The sequence below is a fragment of the Hylobates moloch genome, unplaced genomic scaffold (assembly GCF_009828535.3).
Source record: "Hylobates moloch isolate HMO894 unplaced genomic scaffold, HMol_V3 SCAFFOLD_19, whole genome shotgun sequence".
Taxonomy (NCBI): Eukaryota; Metazoa; Chordata; class Mammalia; order Primates; family Hylobatidae; genus Hylobates; species Hylobates moloch.
Window position 1 is genome coordinate 44,909,456 of NW_026652294.1, and position 18,800 is coordinate 44,928,255.

The 18,800-nt window shown below is 44.3% G+C and overlaps 1 protein-coding gene and 1 long non-coding RNA gene across 2 annotated transcripts in view; one reads left to right on the forward strand and one right to left on the reverse strand.

Annotated features, from left to right (window-relative positions):
- The first annotated feature begins 1,819 nt into the window (after positions 1-1,819).
- Positions 1,820-3,019, forward strand: CDRT15 (CMT1A duplicated region transcript 15). The gene is made up of 2 exons (XM_032138806.2): positions 1,820-2,119; positions 2,260-3,019. Exons 1-2 carry the CDS (start codon positions 1,855-1,857, stop codon positions 2,835-2,837), a joined length of 843 nt encoding a protein of 280 aa, XP_031994697.1. The 5' UTR covers positions 1,820-1,854; the 3' UTR covers positions 2,838-3,019.
- A 3,625-nt stretch (positions 3,020-6,644) lies between these two features.
- LOC116458533 (uncharacterized) overlaps positions 6,645-18,800 on the reverse strand; it is a 76,331-nt gene continuing 64,175 nt past the window's right edge. The window contains exon 3 of the long non-coding RNA XR_004245350.2: positions 6,645-7,923. This is a non-coding gene — a long non-coding RNA (uncharacterized LOC116458533). The remainder of the gene's footprint in view (positions 7,924-18,800) is intronic.

Consider the following 18,800-nt stretch of genomic DNA (forward strand, 5'->3'; position numbering starts at 1 on the left):
ATGGCCAGTCCAGTCAATCTCTGGTTCACCCTCACGATGACAGAGTGCTTTTAGGTAGTGAGGCCGTGCGTAGTCTCAAGGTAGCCTCCCTTCTCCTCATGCATTACCTGGTGTTTGTGGGCAGGAGTGTGGATCCTCCTCCACGTATAATGCCTGGGGTTGTGGGTGTGGGGAGGGGCCCCCAGTGTTCTGGGGTATACCCTGGGGCCTCTGTAAGTGCCTGACGCATAGATGCTCCCTGTGGCCTGGTCACAGGGGTCACCAGGCCCCTGGTGGCTTACAGTGTGGAAGTTGGAGGCTTCACCATAATCTGTGGCCTGGGCTTGGCCTCAGGGAATATTTCTGGATGGTGTCAGCTCTATCTCTTCCTTACTCAGTGTCATAGGGGAGCAGCGACTCTCTGGGATAGTGGGATGGGTGGTAAAAGAATTTACCAAGACTGTTGTAGGTAAAGAAAGGCAGATTCATTGGACACCACGGAGCTTACATGTTTGTGGTGATGTGGGTGTGAACATACAATTATGGACAGTGCATAATGCTTGATGAAAATAATAGATGCTGATGTTAATGTTTTATGTATTTAATATCCTATATTTTTTATTGTTATTTTAGAGTACACGCTTACTACTTTTTTTTTTAAGTTAACTGTGAAGCAGCCTCGGGCAGGTCCTTCAGGAGGTTTCCAGAAGAAGGCAGTATTATCAAGGAGATGGCAGCTCCATGCCTGTTACTGCCCCTGAAGACCTTCCAGTGGGACAAGATGTGGAGGTAGAGGACAGTGAAACTGATGATCCTGACCCTGCTTAGCCTTAGGCGAAAGTGTGTGTTTGTGTCTTGGTTTTTAACAAAAAAGTTTTAAAAGTAAAATAAATAAATAATGTAAAAAGCTCATAGAATAAGGTTAAAAAGAAATAAAATATTTTTGTATAGCTATATAATTTGTGTGGTTTTTTTTGTTTATTTGTTTGAGACAGGGTCTCACTCTGTCACCCAGACTGGAGGGCAGTGGCACAATCATGGCTCACTGTGGTCTCAACCTCTTGAGCTCCAGAGATCCTCCCACCTCACTCAGGAGCACGTCAGTCCTCTAGGCAGACATCAGGCCCCAGGTGGACCCTGGACTCAAGGTGTATACCAGGCCCCAAGTTGACAACCAGGCCCCAGACAGACACCAAGGCCCTAGGTGGACAGCAGGCCCATGTTGAACACCAGACTCATGTGGACATCAGGCTGCAGGTAGACATCATGCCTTAGGTAGATACGTAGGCTCCAGGTGGACTTTAGACCCAAGGCTCCAGGTGGACATTGGACCTAAGTCCCCAGGTGATCATCAGGCCCAGGTGAAAACTCAGGCCTTAGGTGCACATCCGGACTTAGGTGGACATCCAGGCCCCAGGTGATCACCAGAACCCAGGTGGACACAAGGCCTTAGGTGAACAACAAGACCCAGTAGGCCATCAGGCCCCAGCTGGATACAGTCCCCAGGTGAACACAAGGCCCCCAGAGGGACATAGGCCCAAGGCAGACATCAGGTCCTAGGTGGACATCAAGCCTGAGGACATCTGGCCCCTGGTGAACATCAGGTACAGGTGTCCAAAAAGGCCCTGGGTGGACATAACGGTGTATAGGTAAGGAGTTGACCTGGGGGGAGGGTGAGCAGTCAGCAGCCCAGTGGAGTCCTGAGTAGGTCTTATGGAAGGAAGGGGCCAAGGGGACAGAACCGTAAAGAAGTGACCTCACTTCCTTGATGATGACACACACGAACAGAACTTAGAACTCTGGTAACCAGGCGCCCATATCCTACAGCCAGCGCCATAACCAGCTCACTTGGTGGGAGATGCTCAAGAGAGCAAGATGTTCTCGTATTGCTTCCCCACTTCGAGAGGTTGCCGCTTCAGGAATGGAGGGAGTGAGAGCCTCTTCCGACGATGCCGAAGAAGGCTCATCCCTCACCCCAGAAACCTGTGGCCCTTTGTAAGAAGGCGCACCCAGGTACCACAGGGCAGCCCAGGGCAGGCCCTAGTAGGCCAGGCCACACCACAGATCCCATCGGGGCTGCATCTGCTCACTGTCATTGTCCGGGAGGAGATTCGGGAGCCCATGGAGGCACAGACATATGGTGAGGTGGCTGCAGCCTGGAAGACTTTGCGGGGGTGGTGTTTAGGGGCTGGAACTCCTTAAAATTCAGTGAGGTTGTTTCTGTGTTTGGAAATTCCAGTGGAAAGTGACTGATGCTGGTGGCCTTTTCTCCTTTTTCAGCTCCTGGTCCACACGCAGAAATGAGAGCACTGACAGCACCAGCTGTGGATCCAGAGCCAGCATGGGAAGAGCACCCTCCAGAGACAGCGCTGGAGCTAGAGGGAGCTTCAGCCAAGGACCAGACCAACGAAGATCTGCCTGAAACCATGGCACCTACTGTAGCCACTGGCCTTGGCCCTGGAGCTGAAAGTGTGGCTGGAGACAGAAGTGGGAGGGAGGAGGTGACCAGCACGGCCCCAGCCAGCAGCTCCCATGCTGCCCCTAGTCCTGGGCACGGTGGCAAACATGCAGGCAGAGAGCAGCACATTCAGCCTGGGCTCCTGTACGTCGCTGGAGAGAGGCTTCTCTCATTCATTATAGCGGCAGCCCTGCTGCAGGTCCCGTATATTGTGATAATGCTGGTGGGGTCTATGTGTGTGCAGGAGGTGTGCAAGAGCATTAAAAGAAGGTTGGGAAGAAAAGTTCCAGCAGCTCCTCCTGCTCTCAGACGCAATCTCCTTCTCCAGGCATGGATGTGTGTCTGCAACTGTGCATCCAGGCTGTTTGCCCCTAATGTGCTGCCCCAAACGGGCTCTTAACAGGTGGGCAGGGGGTGAGGGGACCAGGAGGTGGCTCCAAAGGGTACAGCAAGCAAAGTTTTAAAAGACAGCCCTTGTGCCCCAGGCTCTCCATGCCGCCACCTGCCTTAGCATTTATTAATAGTGTTAGAATTACAAGTTTATGAAATGAAATATAAATAAAGTTTGATTTCTGAAACTTCTCACCTTTTTGAACTCCCTAATATTAGATGATGCTTTTGAGGCTATCCTGAAAGTCTCTGATAGTTGTGTCTTTTGTTGTGGTTGTTTGTGTGATTGAATTACCATCAAGTCAACTGTTATTGGAAACCTTTCAGGTATGGCTTTTAGAAGACCTTGACCTACTCTTGCCTGTTTTGACTTCTCTGGTTTATTGTAGAAAGAGGGATGATGTAGGCTCATGTCTCCAGCAGATCAATCACCTTTTGCCATCAAGGATTTGGCATCAGAGTTTCCAAGAATTATGTGTGCAAGTTGATATGCTGGTACTTTAGCTAATCTGGGTGTCAAAACAGAATGCCATAGACTAGGTAGCATAGAAAATTGATTTCTCACAGTTCTGGAGATGGTAAAATCCAAGGTCAAATGGTCAGCAGATTCCGTGGGGCTGACTTCCTGGTTCCTAGACAGCCATCTTTTTACTGTGTCCTTACATGACAGAAGGGATGAGGGAGCTCTTTGCAGTCCCTTTGATAGGGGCACCAATTCCATTCGTGAGGTCCCTGCCTTCATGAACTTAATCACCTGCCAAGGCCCCACCTCCAAACACCATCACATAGGATTAGAATTCAACACATGAATTTAAGGAGGACAATAACAGTTGCTTTACAGAATCAGGTCACCCCGAGCCATATGCACTCACAGGAAATCTCTAATCTCCTGTTAAGTATTTGCTGGTCCCCTCTGGGTTTAGGGAATTTTTTTTCTTTAAGAAAAATGATCTTTCATGTGATCCATGGTTTATTCATAGAAAAGCACTGTGAGTTCACACACTTGCTAAAAAGAAGGGCAATCGTGATACAAAAATGAGAGTGACCTCTCTCCCTCTCTTCTTTTTAACCAACCCATTGGGCTGAGATGTTATAGGGTCCCTTGGCTGGGCGGTAGGACGTGAGTAGCCACAAACGGCAAATACAACTTCTTGGTCAGTTTGGAGTAGAAAAGGTGACATTTTGTCAACGAAAGAAAAAGTAAAGCAGATGGAGAAGTTCTTAGTTCGCATTCTAGCTATACCACTCCTTCCCTATCAAACCCCACCCCCAACTAAGGAACTAAGACATAAAAGAGTAAACACCAAGGCACTGGTAACCAACTGACTCTTCTGAATGCTCTTGCTATCTCCTACAATAATTCCAGGCTGAGCATAGGGGTCAGGAAAGTAGCAGGAACATGATGATTCACTGTGGAGGTCAGCCAGGGCTAAGATAGGGCTGCCCACTAGGGCTAGAAATTAAGAAGGGAGAGGCTAAGTGAAAACCAGCCCTAGCCTCTAAGTCAGCAAGCAATGAGACTGTGACAAAAGCAGGCAGAGAAAGGCAGGGGAAGAAAGCAAGTACCGGGTGAGAAGAGAACTGTGCAGCGAAAGCAGCAAATCTGATGGTAGAGGGAGACTGGTGCTTAGAAGCTCGTTTGGTGAGAGAGAATGAATAGAGGAGGCACAGAGATGGGGAACAAACACTTAACTGGTGAGAGAGATTTAAGACGAATGGGAAGAGAAATCTCGCAAAAAGGACACATTCATGCAGATCCTCAAAGATGAACACGCAGTCACTCCTACATGTAGAAAAACGCTCAGTTACACATATAAAAACACAGATGCATGGAGAGCAAGCATACACACAGACACATATTTCTACACATGCATTCGTGTGTGCCCAGATACACACACACTAAACATGCAAGACATGAGAGCATTTACACATAGATATGCATCCTCACATGTACGCAAATGTTACATCCTCACACAGAGACCCACCGTCCAGTGTGCACATATCCACACAGGTACACAGCCATAGAACTGACATACATACACATAAACATATAATGTGCACATACAGACAGGCATGCGCAGCTGTATCTATACACATAGACACATGTACTCAGTCATACAGATGCACACACTCTCTAACACAAAGGTGACCAGTGTAGACGAATATTGCGAGCTCAGTGGCTTCCCAGACCTTCACCTTTTCCCTGCACTTGTTTCAAAGGTGCTCAGCAGACTCCTGGCGAGGCTATATGAGGCAGGGGCCGGAGCTTCAGAGTCCTCACAGTTTTGTGAGGCAAAAGTCTGAGTCCAGTCCTGGCCTCTGCCGCTCACCCACCACTGGGCTATTAATGCCCTGTCTGCAGGCGAGAGATTCTGCATAGACTAGTCTTGGGATTTTTTCTAACTGGCCGTTTTTCTCCTTGGCACCCCCACTATCCCACTGGTAATGGCATACACTCTGCAAGGGAAACCTGAGAAATGGTTGTGAGTCTCCTCAGACAATAAGCATATCCTCCCATCCACAGCTACCTCAAGTGACCATCAAATCAGAACCAGGATTACAAATACTTACGACTTTACAGTAATTGGCAACACATATACTATAGTATTTACAGTACCATAAATGCACCTGTTTCTCTGGTTAAGCAATCTCTGAGATGGAACAGTGTTCCATGTTTGCCAAGGGAGACAGGGCCAATGCCCAGGACATGCAGGACATAGGGGCAGAAAGTGGCATATCGTGGGGGTTTCTGGTCGATCTGCAGGGCCCAGCTTCTCCATGAACAGTGGGCTGTCGTGAGAAGCTTGCCAAGGTATGCTTATCGACTGGAGTTGGACTCTCCCCATCCTTAGCCCTGTGGTCCTTTGGCCTCAGCCACAGGTGCTCAGAGTCCTCTCAGGGGGGACAAATGTTTCAGTGTCGTTGGCCTGACCGGATACTACCTGGGGACCCAGGCTGCCAGGCCGGTGAGCTCTCTGCTTTCTCAGCCAAAGGGCTCTCGAACCAGCAGTATCAGCTGGTTATAATCACTAAAAAAATCTATATGAAGAGATACTCTTTTAAAAAAAAAAAACTATATATAAATTGAAATATAGTTCTAAAGAAAATGTTCAAACAACCCAAAGGTAGCAGGAAAAAGAAAACAGAAATAATAAGCAGAGACACAAACAGAAAACAAAAAATTATTATGCCCTAACATATCAGTAAATATATTAAATGTAATGATCTAAATACACCAATTAAAAGACACATTGCCAGAGCAGGCTTTTTAAAATGATTCAACTATACGGTGTCTAGAAAAAATTCACTGCAAATATAATGAGTACAGGCAGGTTGAAAATAAAAAAATAAAAATGATACATCCTGAAAATATTAATCTACAGGGAACAGAGTCACTATATTATCAGATAAAGTATATTTCAGCACAAAGAAAATGACCAGAGACTGAGAGGAATATTACATAATGATAAAAGGGTCAATTCACTGAGACATAGTGAGCCTAAATGTTCACGCACCTTTAAACATCAGAGCTGCAAAATAATGTGAAGCTAAAACTAATAGAACAGAAAGGAAAAATAAATAAATCCACAAATACTGTTGGAGACTTCAACACCTCTCAATAACCCAACTAAAGCAGTCCTAGAAGGGAACTAAATGTAACTAAAATGCTCACATTAGAAAAGAGAAAAGGTCTCAAATCAATAATCTATGCTTCTACCTCTAGAACCTAGAAAAAGAAGTACAAAATATACCAAAAGCAAGAAAAAGAAGGAAATAATAAAGATAAAAGCAGAAATCAATGAAACTGAAACCAAATCAATGAGCTGGTTCTTGGAACAAATTGACAAAATTGACAAACTTCTGACAAGACCAACAAAGAAAAAAAAGACATAACGGCACAAATTAATATCAGAAATAAAACAGGGATACCGTTACAGATTCTGCAGACATCAAAAGGATAATGAAGAATACTAACACAATTCTACAAATATTAATTGGACAACATATAGAAAATGGACCCGTTTCACTGAAAAACACATAATTAAAATGATCCTATAAATATTAAGGAAACTGAATATGTAATCTTATAACACACACAAAAAAATCTCCAAGCCCAGATGGTTTTACTTAAGATGTCCACCAAGTGTTTAAAGAACGAACGCTAATTCCATATGATCTTTTTAAGAAAACAGAAGAAACACTTTCCAATTCATTTTATGAAGCTAGTATTACCCTGATACCACAACCAGACAAACTATATACAAAACCCAAAAATTTGTTAAAAAGGAAAAAAAAAACTATGGACTAATATCCTTCATGAATATACAGTAATTCACCCTTTCTCCCATCCATGGTTCCACAGTTTCACTTTCCTGGGTTTGTTACCCACGGTCAGCCACAGCCTGAAAATATTAAATGGAAAATTCCTGAAATAATTTACAAGCTTTAAACTGCATGCCTTTCTGAGTAGTGTGATGAAATCTTGCATCGTCCTGCTCCATCCCAGCTGGGAGGTAGATCCTCCCCTTTGTCCAGCGCATCCACGCTGTATACTCCACCTGCCCCTTAGTCACTTAGTAGCCATCAGTTATCAGATCTACTGTGGTGGTATTGCAGTACTTGTGTTCAAATAATGCTTGTTTTACTTAACAATGGCCCCAAAGCACAAGAGTAGTGATATGGTTTGGCTGTGTCCCCAACCAAATCTCATCTTGAATTGTAACTCTCACAATTCCCACATGTCGTGGGAGGAACCTGGTGGGAGGTGATTGAAGTACAGGGGTGCGTCTTTCCTGCACTGTTCTTGTGATAGTGAATGAGTCTCACAAGATCTGATGGTTTTCAAAACAGGAGTCTCCCTGTACAAGCTCTCTCTTTGCCAGCTGCTATCCATGTAAGATGTGACTTGCTCCTTCTTGCCTTCCACCATGATCGTGAGGCCTCCTCAGCCATGTGGAACTGTAAGTCCAATACACCTCTTTCTTTGGTAAATTTCTCAGTCTCAGATATGTCTTTATCAGCAGCGTGAAAATCGACTAATACAAGTAGTGATGACAGCAATTTGGATATGCCCAAGAGAAGCCATAAAGTGCTGCCTTTAAGTGAAAGGGCAAAAGCTTTCAATTTAAGGAAAAATAAATTCATATGCTGAGCTTGCTAAGATTTACAGTAAGAAAAATATCTATTTGTGAAATTGGCCGGGTGCTGTGGCTCACGCCTGTAATCCCAGCACTTTGGGAGGCCGAGGCGGACAGATCACGAGGTCATGAGATCAAGACCATCCTGGCTAACATGGTGAAACTCCATCTCTACTAAAAATACAAAAAAATTAGCCAAGTGTGGTGGCACGGGCCTGTAGTTCCAGCTACTTGGGAAGCTGAGGCAGGAGAATTGCTTGAACCTGGGAGGTGGAGGTTGTAGTGAGCCAAGATCACGCTACTGCACTCTAGCCTGGGCAACAGAGTGAGACTCCATATCAAAAAAAAAAAAAAAAAAGAAAGAAAGAAAAAGAAAAAGTAAACTACTTAGTCTATAACATAGTAGAACCAGACAGAATATTAAAGCTCTAAGGCCATTTGGTATTAGTTAAAATAGTGGTTCTCAAACTATGTTTTGTAGAAGTATTTCAGGGACCTCCTCTCTGTCAGGCAAAATAGCTCTCCTTCAATGAGTTTTATATATTGGTGTCCTGTGTAAGATTTTTGTTTCAAAAAAAGTGTCCATTATTTGAAAAAGTCAGTGCTTCTCAATACCCTGTTATGTCAGCATTTCAAACAGGCAATTCAACTAAGACTGTCCCTCAAATTGCTGTGCTTCTCGCATTGTTGGTCTTCACGCACCAAAAATCAGTGTCATCTCTCCCATCATTGGAACAATTCTGAACGCCCCCACACATTTCCAATGTGGCCCCCACCCCCACTGATCTGCCCGTAGTCACTTTGGAGTTAGCACCAAATCTAACAAATCCAGGTCGACAGGTCTGCATTTAAGTGGAGAAAGTTTCCCCACAATAGTACTTTGCCTGAAATTGTTCTTGAGTGTTAAAAATCGTAAAAGAAACACTTAAAAGGTGTTTTTTTGTCATCCAAGTCCAATTCTCTTTAAAAGAAACAATCGTTATGGGGACCTCCCACCTTTCCTGCTGGAGAAGACACTCTCTCCTGGTAAATGAATAGCTTCTGGCTATTTCTTGGATACTCATACGACTTAACTCCAGGAAGAGAAAGGCTGCCGCGATTGTGCCAACATTTGTGCATCTGGTCTACTTGACAATTCCACTTACCATTGTAAAGGAGTAAGTTGGCATTCTGGTATCTCAAAAATAAACATGTAAAAAGATTACAGTGCTTAAAATCCATGATAAGGCCCAAACATGGTAAGGGACATCATTGGCTTATGCCTTTGGGATCTACTACCCTTTACTGGGGCAATCACCTGAGAAAGGGCAGGGGTTCAGGTGGCACCCCCACTTCCCACAGAAAAACTGCTGTCACATGGTTTTCTTATAAGAATCTGCAAGTGGAAAATGAGTGGAAAGCAAGCCGGAACAGATGTCTAATATCATTAAAGCTGGTTCCAAAAGAATCCAGATCTCAGTTTGGTATATTAATGCTCTATTTATCTTTAAGCACAGATGGATATTTTTATTGGTATTACTTTGTTTATCTGGTTTTAAGAAAGGTTAGTCCAGGGGGCAGATGCCTCTGTTATGAGACTGCATTCCTGTGAGGGAGTCAGAGGAGAGGGGCAGCTTTTTTCAGCAGAACTTTAATTAGGAAAGCCAAAGTTGTATATGTTGGCAGCTCTCGCCTGATTTAATGAGGCCAGTTGCAACAACAAACAGAAAGATAAATAGGACATTGGCAAGCCCAGGGTTTCCCACCTCTTCTCCTCACCAGCCGAAGAGAAAAACAACACACCACCACCATATTCCCAAGTGCAAAATAGACCATGACGGAATCTAAATTCTCTAGAAAGGGATGCTTCACAAACAGCTATCACCCAAGATAACCAAGAGGAATAGGTCTGTTACCAGTGTCCTAGTTATGAACACGTGGACCTTCCAGAAGCTTCTGGGTAAAGCGATTTCCATGTGGCTTATGGACTTGTATGGCTTTTATTAGATGATAGCCGGGGCCCCCTGCGTGGGGGATGCCCAGGCTCTGTTCGCACTCGTTACCTCTGAGTTTGCTTTTTTACTGGAATTGATCTCTAATTTAGTCTCTCTTTTTGGAGGAGTTAAACAGGATTATGGATCCACATGTCCAGGAAATTCCTTCCTGAATTGGATTAGGAGATTTCATTTGCCTGATGGATCTCCCAGAAATAATTGCTAACATGAACACAGTGTGTGTGCTTTCTTCATCAACAGTGTAACTCCTTATTCCTCATCTTTTTCTTTAGTCTTCCTTCTGCCATCCTCTTCAGGCATGTACATATGCAAGTGCATGTGTATCAAGAAAAGAGAAAATGTTTTAACATCCAAAAATTGGGGTTTGAGAGTCACTTCTGCCACACGCCCTGTGACCATGGACACACACTTACCTGCTGCCTGTAACAACTCTCCTGCCTTTAAAATAAGAATAAGGCTGAGCATGATGGCTCACACCTGTAATCTCAGCACTTTGGGAGGCTGAGGCGGGTGGATCCCTTGAGGTCAGGAGTTCGAGACCAGCCTGGCCAACATAGTGAAACCCCATCTCTACCAAAAATATAAAAAATTAGCTGGGCGTGGTGGTGCGTGCCTGTAATTCCAGCTGCTTGGAAGGCTGAGGGAGGAGAATCGCTTGAACCCAGGAGGTGGAGGTTGCAGTGAGCAGAGATTGCGCCACTGCACTCCAGCCTCCAGCCTGGGTGACAGAGCAAGACTCCATCTCGAAGAAAAAAATATAAATAAATAAATAAATAATTAAAAAAATAAGAATGAACATTCCTATCCCACTCACCTTACAAAATTGTTTCAAATGTGTGAACTCATTCTGTTCCCTCTAAAAATTCACTCTGCCTCTTGGACATCATATTTCTCCTTCCTCATGTGGGGCTCTTCTTAGCTTCCTCTTTTCCCTCACTCCAGGTATCCATCTACTCTCTCTCCAAAGCTCATCATCTTTCTACTCTGAATTTCTTCTGTTTGAATCTTAGTACCCATGTCTTCTGCTAATGCAGAGACCTCCACACTGATGTGCCTGCCCAGATCTCTTCTCCTATTCATCTGACACACACTGATCTAGATGCACCTACCTGATCCAGGTGAACCTGACTGATTCAAAAACACAGTCCTCTATGCAATGGCTTTTAATGGCTCTAAATAGTATACTATCTTAGTTCGACATATTTTGCTGCATAAAAATAAGTTATAGGCCAGGCATGGTGGCTCACGACTGTAATCCCAGCACTTTGGGAGGCCAAGGTGGGCGAATCATGAGATCAGGAGATCGAGACCATCCTGGCCAACATGGTGAAACCCTGTCTCTACTAAAAATACAAAAATTAGCTGGGCGTTGTGGTGCGTGCCTGTAATCCCAGCTACTCCGAAAGCTGAGGTAGGTGAATAGCTTGAGCCAGGGAGGCGGAGGTTGCAGTGAGCCAAGAGCGCACCACTGCACTCCAGCCTGGGGACAGAGCGAGACTCCATCTAAAAAAAAAAAAAAAAAAAATCTCAGCCAGGTCAAACATCCCCTGGAGGTCTCACTCCCCATTTCCACTATGATTTCTCCAACCATTCCCCTTCAAACAAGGTATGCTTTAGCCAGTTTGAAACCCTGTTAATCCACTTGTATTGCTGGTAACATTCACCCTTTGCTTCTGCTCCTAGTGCTCCTTCTTGCTGAAATACCTTTTGGATTCCACTCCTCTACATCTTCATGTCCTCTAAAGGCTCAGCTCTAATGGGTCCTCCATGAAGCCATTCCATTTTCAAGGCTACAGGAAGTAGCTCTCCTCTTTACCACATTATCTGTACGTCTCTTGTTGCACTTATTTTTACTTTCCCCACCATTTATTTAGTTATAATGGTTATTTACTGCATGACCGTTAGTATAATAAAGTCCTTGAGGATGGGTCCTGTGTCTGATTCATTTTTTGGCACCTAGAGCAGCTGGCACACTGTGGACTCTGCGTAAGTACACCATGGTTATCAAGATGTGCCATTTTGAGCCTGAACAAGTGTCCACTACTGTGAGGCTGGCATGTCTGGACATGTCTCGCCTTTCCAATGCCAACTTGCATTTTTAAAATGAGGTGCCCTCTGGAAAATAACCCATTATAAAAGAGAGAAGGTGAGGCAGAAAAGCTTGGCCCCATAACAAAGCCTTAGTCATGGCAGTCATGGCAGCAAATGCTTGGATTTTTGAGTAGAGTATTATAATGTTTGCCTTTCAGCTTTGTCTGCTCGCCCAAAACCTGTTTACTAAAAAAATCTAGAAGGCACTGGAACATAGCTGCACAATTTTAAAGTCCCTATGAAAATGCTGGAAGTGGAGAGAAAGCGTTCTCCTGACTGTACAGAATGTGAAAAGCTCTTGACCCTCAGAGGTCTCCAGAGGACATGGGGCTGTCGCTTTGGTGCCTTGAGGATGCAGCTCATCAAAACTCTGATAGTAGCAGGAGAAAGGAAGAAAAATAATGCAGATGCTACATGAGACCTAACAATTTATTAGTGAACCCATCTGAGATACCTCTGGAGACCCCCCAGAAGTAATTTGTGGAGAGCACGAAATTTGAGAGCCTAGAGACCCTGCAATAGCAGGTAGAGATGAGAGCAAAGGAAACACAGATAACATACTGCAGGAATGAGGAGATAAGAGAATTAAGTGATGTATACAAAGGAATTTGTCAAGGCACATACAGCCCCCAGGTTTAGGTTGTTATGATGAATTGGTTCTATGGGTTTCTCTTGGTTACATAAACACAGTCTCACAATCTTGGGTCTTGTCACTCTAGAATTAACTTGTCTCCCAGGACCTCCGTTCCCTCTTACATTAAATTTTCCATTTTTTTCGTCTTTTTCTCTTTATGTGTTACATCTATTTGCATCATCTCCTCTAAGGCGGCTATAAATATGTCTACTGAGCCATGGGGACTCATGTCACCAGCCACAAGGACCTTTTGTTTGTCATTACAAACACTGGCTATCAGATGTGAGCAAAGAGAGAAAAAACATGATGTATGTCCCTGGAGTTTGGGAACTGGTTGAAATGGTGGTAGAGGAGAAGGAGAGGAATTGGAAAGATAGACTATCCTGCTTAACTGCTCCTCATTTCTCATGCCTGATGATTATTAATTACATTTGTGCATTGATACAATTTGCTAGTTTTCTGAGTAGGCGAATTGCGCTTAGTCATCTTGGCATTTTTAAATGTAAATGAAAAATCACCCAGTGCTCCGAGCCAGAAGCGAGAAAGATAAATAACACCAGGAAGCTGGTCGTTGCCCGTCTGTCATAAAATTTCATTAGTTTTGACAGCCTGTACAACATAAGCAATGAATGAATGCTAACTACACTTCCTTGTCTGTCTGCTCCCATAAGTCACTGGTGCTTCACAGGCCAAAGGAGGTGGCCCTGATGAGGCTTTGGGATGAAAAGACACTGAAGCATTAGCAACTATAGAACCCAGGGTGCACAGAAGAATTTCACCGAGGCCGATAATCTGAGCAGGCTGGACCGAGTTGAGTGTGGTTTACCCTAAAGCCACATTCCCCATATTCATTACTGCACCCAGAGCCTCCCTGGGCATGTGGGACAGCCTCATTCATCTGCGTTCTCTTCTAGGACTCGATCATTAGGAAATATTTCTTGGTACTTCCATGTGCCAGGCACAGCATTGACTGCTAGAAATGGAGGAATTCATGCAACAAATAGGTCAGAAGGTGATAAGTGCCAGGGAGGAAAACAGATCACGGAAAGGAGAGAGGAGTTCCCGGCCAGGACTGATTAAAGGCGGTGGCAATTGCTTCATTGACTATGGAGCCAGGTGGGCATTCAAGTCGCAGAAATCGAGGACAGCATCAGGTCCAGAGTCTCTTATGATGACAGACACAAATGAAGATAAAAGGTGCTTCTGCTTCCTCTTCCCTTCTCCTCCCTTCCTGAGCAACTCAGCCTCAAAGCTATTAATTGGGACAGCACAAGGTCACATCTATGCAGGAAAGGGAGGAAAACATGGTGGCCTATGAGTCCAAGGAGGGTGAAAAGGGCATCCCCATGTTGGAGTGGCCTCGCCTGTGTTGTCTGAGCCTGAGGTTGGGTGTTAAGAACCTAGCAGGATGGGGAGGGCACCTGAGCATGCCGGTGGGTGACAAGCCATGGGGACTCAGAGTGTGAGCAGGAAAGGAGAGAGTCCCCTAGAGAGACAGTGAGGCATGGGGTGTCAGCCCCAGCAGGGTGAGGAGAGCACCTACTCACAGAGTGGCTTAGCGTTGGGGGTCAGAGCCCCAGAGGCAAGAAAACAACTTCTACAAAGGCATGGCCTGGCCTGTGGTGTCAGAGTCCAAGTAGGGTAAGATGGCGTCACACGTGGGAGAGTGTGGTGCAGAGTGGCCAGACCTGAGCAGGAATGAAGAGGGTGCCTCTGCAGAGGGGCAGACTGGGTAAGCTCCCAGTGCCCTAGCAGGTTGAGAAGGGTGTCCACCTGGGGAAAGGTCAGCAGCAAAGATGGATGGGGGATTTGATCACATAAGGAAGGATCAATCAGATGAGTAAATAAGGTGTGGGGACCTAGTTTCTCACTGTCAGAGAAGGAAGATACTCACAGGAGAAAGAAGGAAATCAAAAATAAAACCTGTATGGTTGGATTGCAATGGGAGGAATCAGATTGAACACACAGTTTTCAATTATAGACATAGACGTAAATATAGATGTGTGCACACTCCCTTGCTGTGCCCTTTGAGAGAGCCTTAGAGCAAGGACAGCGGACAGAGATAAGTGTACCTTTCTTTCTCATGGAGTGGTTGAGCTGGTCACATATAAGCCTAGATGCAGCATCTTTACCATCACAAAGGGAGAGGCTGCCTGAGAATGAGGGGTTGACACAGAAGAAGGAGAATAAACAGACTGGATCTCAATGACATCATTTGACCCCCTGGATTCAGCCATGCCTGAAACCCATTCTGCAAGTGAACAAATTTCTTTTTTTTTTTTCTTTTTTGAGATGGAGTCTCGCTTTGTCGAGTGCAGTGGTGCAATCTCGGCTTACTGCAATCTCCACCTCCCTGCCTCAGCCTCCTGAGTAGCTGGGACTACATGCACGTGCCACACCTGGCTAATTTTTTGTATTTTAGTAGAGACGGGGTTTCACCATGTTAGCCAGGACAGTCTCAATCTCCTGATCTTGTGATCCACCCATCTCGGCCTCCCAAAGTGCTGGGATTACAGGCGTGAGCCACTGCGCCTGACCATTAAATTTACTTTGTTTTCTTTTCTGGTTTAAGCCAAGGTGAATTGAATTTTTGTCACTTGCATTGGAAGGAGATTCGGTTATTAATACCCTCAATTAGTTCCTCATGATTGATTTTAATTGATAACAACCTCAAATACTAGGGATGATTCCAAGTCACCCGAGTTTTTCTTAAGGCATCCTATCCAGCCATTCATTTAACAAATATTTATTATATGTCTTCAACATGCTTGACACTGTTCTAAGTTCTTGTGTTATGCAGAGAAAAAATGCTGACAAGAACTCTTGACCTGTGGGATTTACTCTGGAGGAGAAAAACAAGAAACAAGAAACATAAACGAAATAAGTATAAGGGTTTAAATGCCTAATGGGGGTGAGAAAGAATTTTTTTTTAAAGTATAGAATGGTAAGGGGGTGACAAGCATTCTGGTACAGGAGGTGGGATTTGCATTTTTAAGTAGAGTTGTCAGAGTAGAGTACAGTGAGAAGCTTACTATCTGAACAAATATTGAAAATAATGGAGTTTGAATATATAAGGGGGAAGAGCATTCCAGATGGCAGGAAGAGCCTGGGTAAAGGCCCTGAGGCAGAAACATGTCTGGTGTGTCCAAAGAACAGTAAGAAGCCCACTGTGGTTGCAGCAGTGTGGGGGCGGGGCAGGGAGCCACGGGCTCATACAGGGACAGGTTGAGACGGAGCAGGTAAGGTCTTAAGGGTATTTTAAGATGTCAGCTTTGACTCTGATTGAAAGGAGGAGTCATTACATAGTTTTGAGCAGAAAAGTGCATGGTCTTAGGTGTTAAAAGGATCATTCTGGCTATTAACGAAAAACGGATAACAGGGATTTGGTCAGGGAGGGTAGGAGCAGAGATAACATGTAAGAGTAACCCAGGTGAGAGATGCTGATGGCTCAGACCAGAGTGATCCCAGGGAGGGGTCAACCGTGATTTTTAGGTGTTGTGTCTGAGCAACTATAATGATGAAATTGCCATTAACTAAGTGGGTGATGCCACAGCGGGAGAAACTTAAGGGTAGAAGATCAGGAGATGAGTTCTGAACAAGAGTTTGAAATGTCTATTAGACATCTAAATAGAGATGTTGAGTAGCAGTTATATGTAGGAATTCGGAGTTCTGAAGATAAATCAGAATGATTTTATTAAACTTTTGTAAATGTTTACAAAATTAGCTGATATCTAACAGTTCATTGGAGATCAGTTTCTACAAACAAAATTATAAAGATCAAGCTGTTTCGTTGTTCACAAAACCTTAGTTTGTAATTCCCAGTGTTCTGGCCTCCACTACACCTTCCTCCACCAATGGTTCTCAGAGTGTGGTCTCAGCACCCCCGGGGGAACCTGAAAGTTTTTCAGGAGATCTGGAATATCAACATTATTTTCATAATAATATGAAGGCATTATTTCTCGTTTTCATTCACATTCTCTCATGAGTACATGGTGGAGTGCTCCAGTGGCCACGTGACATGTAATATCCATAGATGGAATACAGGAGCAAATATGAGAATACTGCTGTATTTTACTAGATAGACATTTCCTAAGATTTGCAAGATGAAAAAAAAATGCCCCTCTTCTTGCTAACAATGTTTATTTTGGTTAATATGGTATTTTTAAAGTAATTCATGTTAAAAAGCAGTAGGTTTGTTATTGCTACTTTAATTTTTTTTTTTTTTTTTGAGATGGAGTGTCACTCTGTCGCCCAGGCAGGCGTGCAGTGGTGTGATTTTGGCTCACTGTACCCTCCACCTCCCAGGTTCAAGTGATTCTCCTGCCTCAGCTTCCTGAGTAGCTGGGATTACAGGCACCTGCCATCACACCTGGCTAATTTTTGTGTGTTTTTTTAGTAGAGACGGGGTTTCACCACGTTGGCCAGGCTGGTTTTGAACTCCTGACCTCAGGTGATCCACCAGCCTCAGCCTCCCAAAGTGCTGGGATTACAGGCATAAGCCACTGCGCCCTTGTTACTTTTAAACAAATCTTTCAAAATTTTAATATCTAATATAATCAGTCCCAATAGATTTAATGCACCTAGATAAAATGTTTTTGGGGTCCTCAGTAATTTTTAAGAGTATAAGCGGATCCTGAGACCAAGACATTTGAGAACCATGCTATTCTGTACCCTGCCCGCGGAATTCTCAAAGAGACAGCAGCCCTCGGTCACTGGTGGTGACCGCAATCTCCGCAATCCCTCCTTAGGCTGTCTCTGCTCCAGTAAATTTATATTTGTGTACATGCACAATTGTCTACAAGCTAAAAGAGGTTTAAAAATACAACTGATATCCTTTCTCCGTAATGAGCTTCAGGTTTGGGTGAAATGGAAAATTAGTCTTTACAAAAAACTTTCCTTCAGAAAAGGAAATGGAGAAAAATTAATCCAGTTTACTTCACAGCTGGCCTCCCAGATGATCTAGAGCAAACTGCCCTACTTCCCCTCAAACCCTCCTTTGTAAAAATTAGTAACAGGATGGAAATGATCCTCTCGCAAACATCAACATCCAAAACATAAGGATTAGTTATAATTTTGGCAAGGAAAATCCCAGAATGAATCAAGCATGTTAATTTTTAAGCTATGTATAAAATAATAACGACTTAAGACAAATACAAATTTATACCATGAGCAATTCTTCAGTACCATGCAGCATCTTTAGTCTTTTCCTGTTGGTTTGGGAATATGTATTAGTGGCTCTTTTTAATTACGTCTTGTATCCGTACAACTTTCTAACCCATTATGACTTTAGTAAACCCAGAATGACATGGAACAGGATCTGCAGCCTACACAAATAGTTCTATCCAAGATAAAGTTTTCACATTTCTTTTCAAGAAACTAATAAAGTGATGAAATGATTTAAAAATCCCCTACCTCCGCCGGGCACGGTGGCTCACGCTTGTAATCCCAGCACTTTGGGAGGCCGAGGCGGGCGGATAACGAGGTCAGGAGATCGAGACCCCGGTGAAACCCCGTCTCTACTAAAAAATACAAAAAAATTAGCCGGGCATGGTGGCGGGCGCCTGTAGTCCCAGCTACTGGGAGAGGCTGAGGCAGGAGAATGGCGTGAACCCAGGAGGCGGAGCTTGCAGTGAGCCGAGATTGCGCCACTGCACTCCAGCCTGGGCGACAAAGCAAGACTCCATCTCAAAAAAAAAAAAAAAATCCCCTACCTCCCCACAATAATAAGTATAAAATACATAAATGCATTTTAGTTTATTTCTTAAAGCAATATGTCTTATAAATAACATTAAGTTTACTTTCAATACAAGGGATTTCTGATGCAAAAAAATCACATTCCGGCCGGGCATGGGGGCTCACACCTGTAATCCTAGCACTTTGGGAGGTTGAGATAGGCATATCACTTGAGGTCAAGAGTTCAAGACCAGCCTGGCTAACATGGTGAAACCCCGTCTCTATTAAAAATGCAAAAATTAGCTGGGCATGGTGGTGCATGCCTGTAGTCCCAGCTACTCAGGAGGCTGAGGCAGGAGAATCTCTTGAACCCAGGAGGTGGAGGTTGCAGTGAGCCAAGATGCCGCCACTGTACTCCAGCCTGGAGGACAGAGCAAGACTCT

Excerpts from the sequence above, each read along its gene's own strand:
- CDRT15 (XM_032138806.2), top strand. The coding sequence starts at position 1,855 with ATGTTCTCGTATTGCTTCCCCACTTCGAGAGGTTGCCGCTTCAGGAAT. Across the intron at positions 2,120-2,259 it reads CATGGAGGCACAGACATATG|CTCCTGGTCCACACGCAGAA; the intron begins GTGAGGTGGCTG and ends CTCCTTTTTCAG.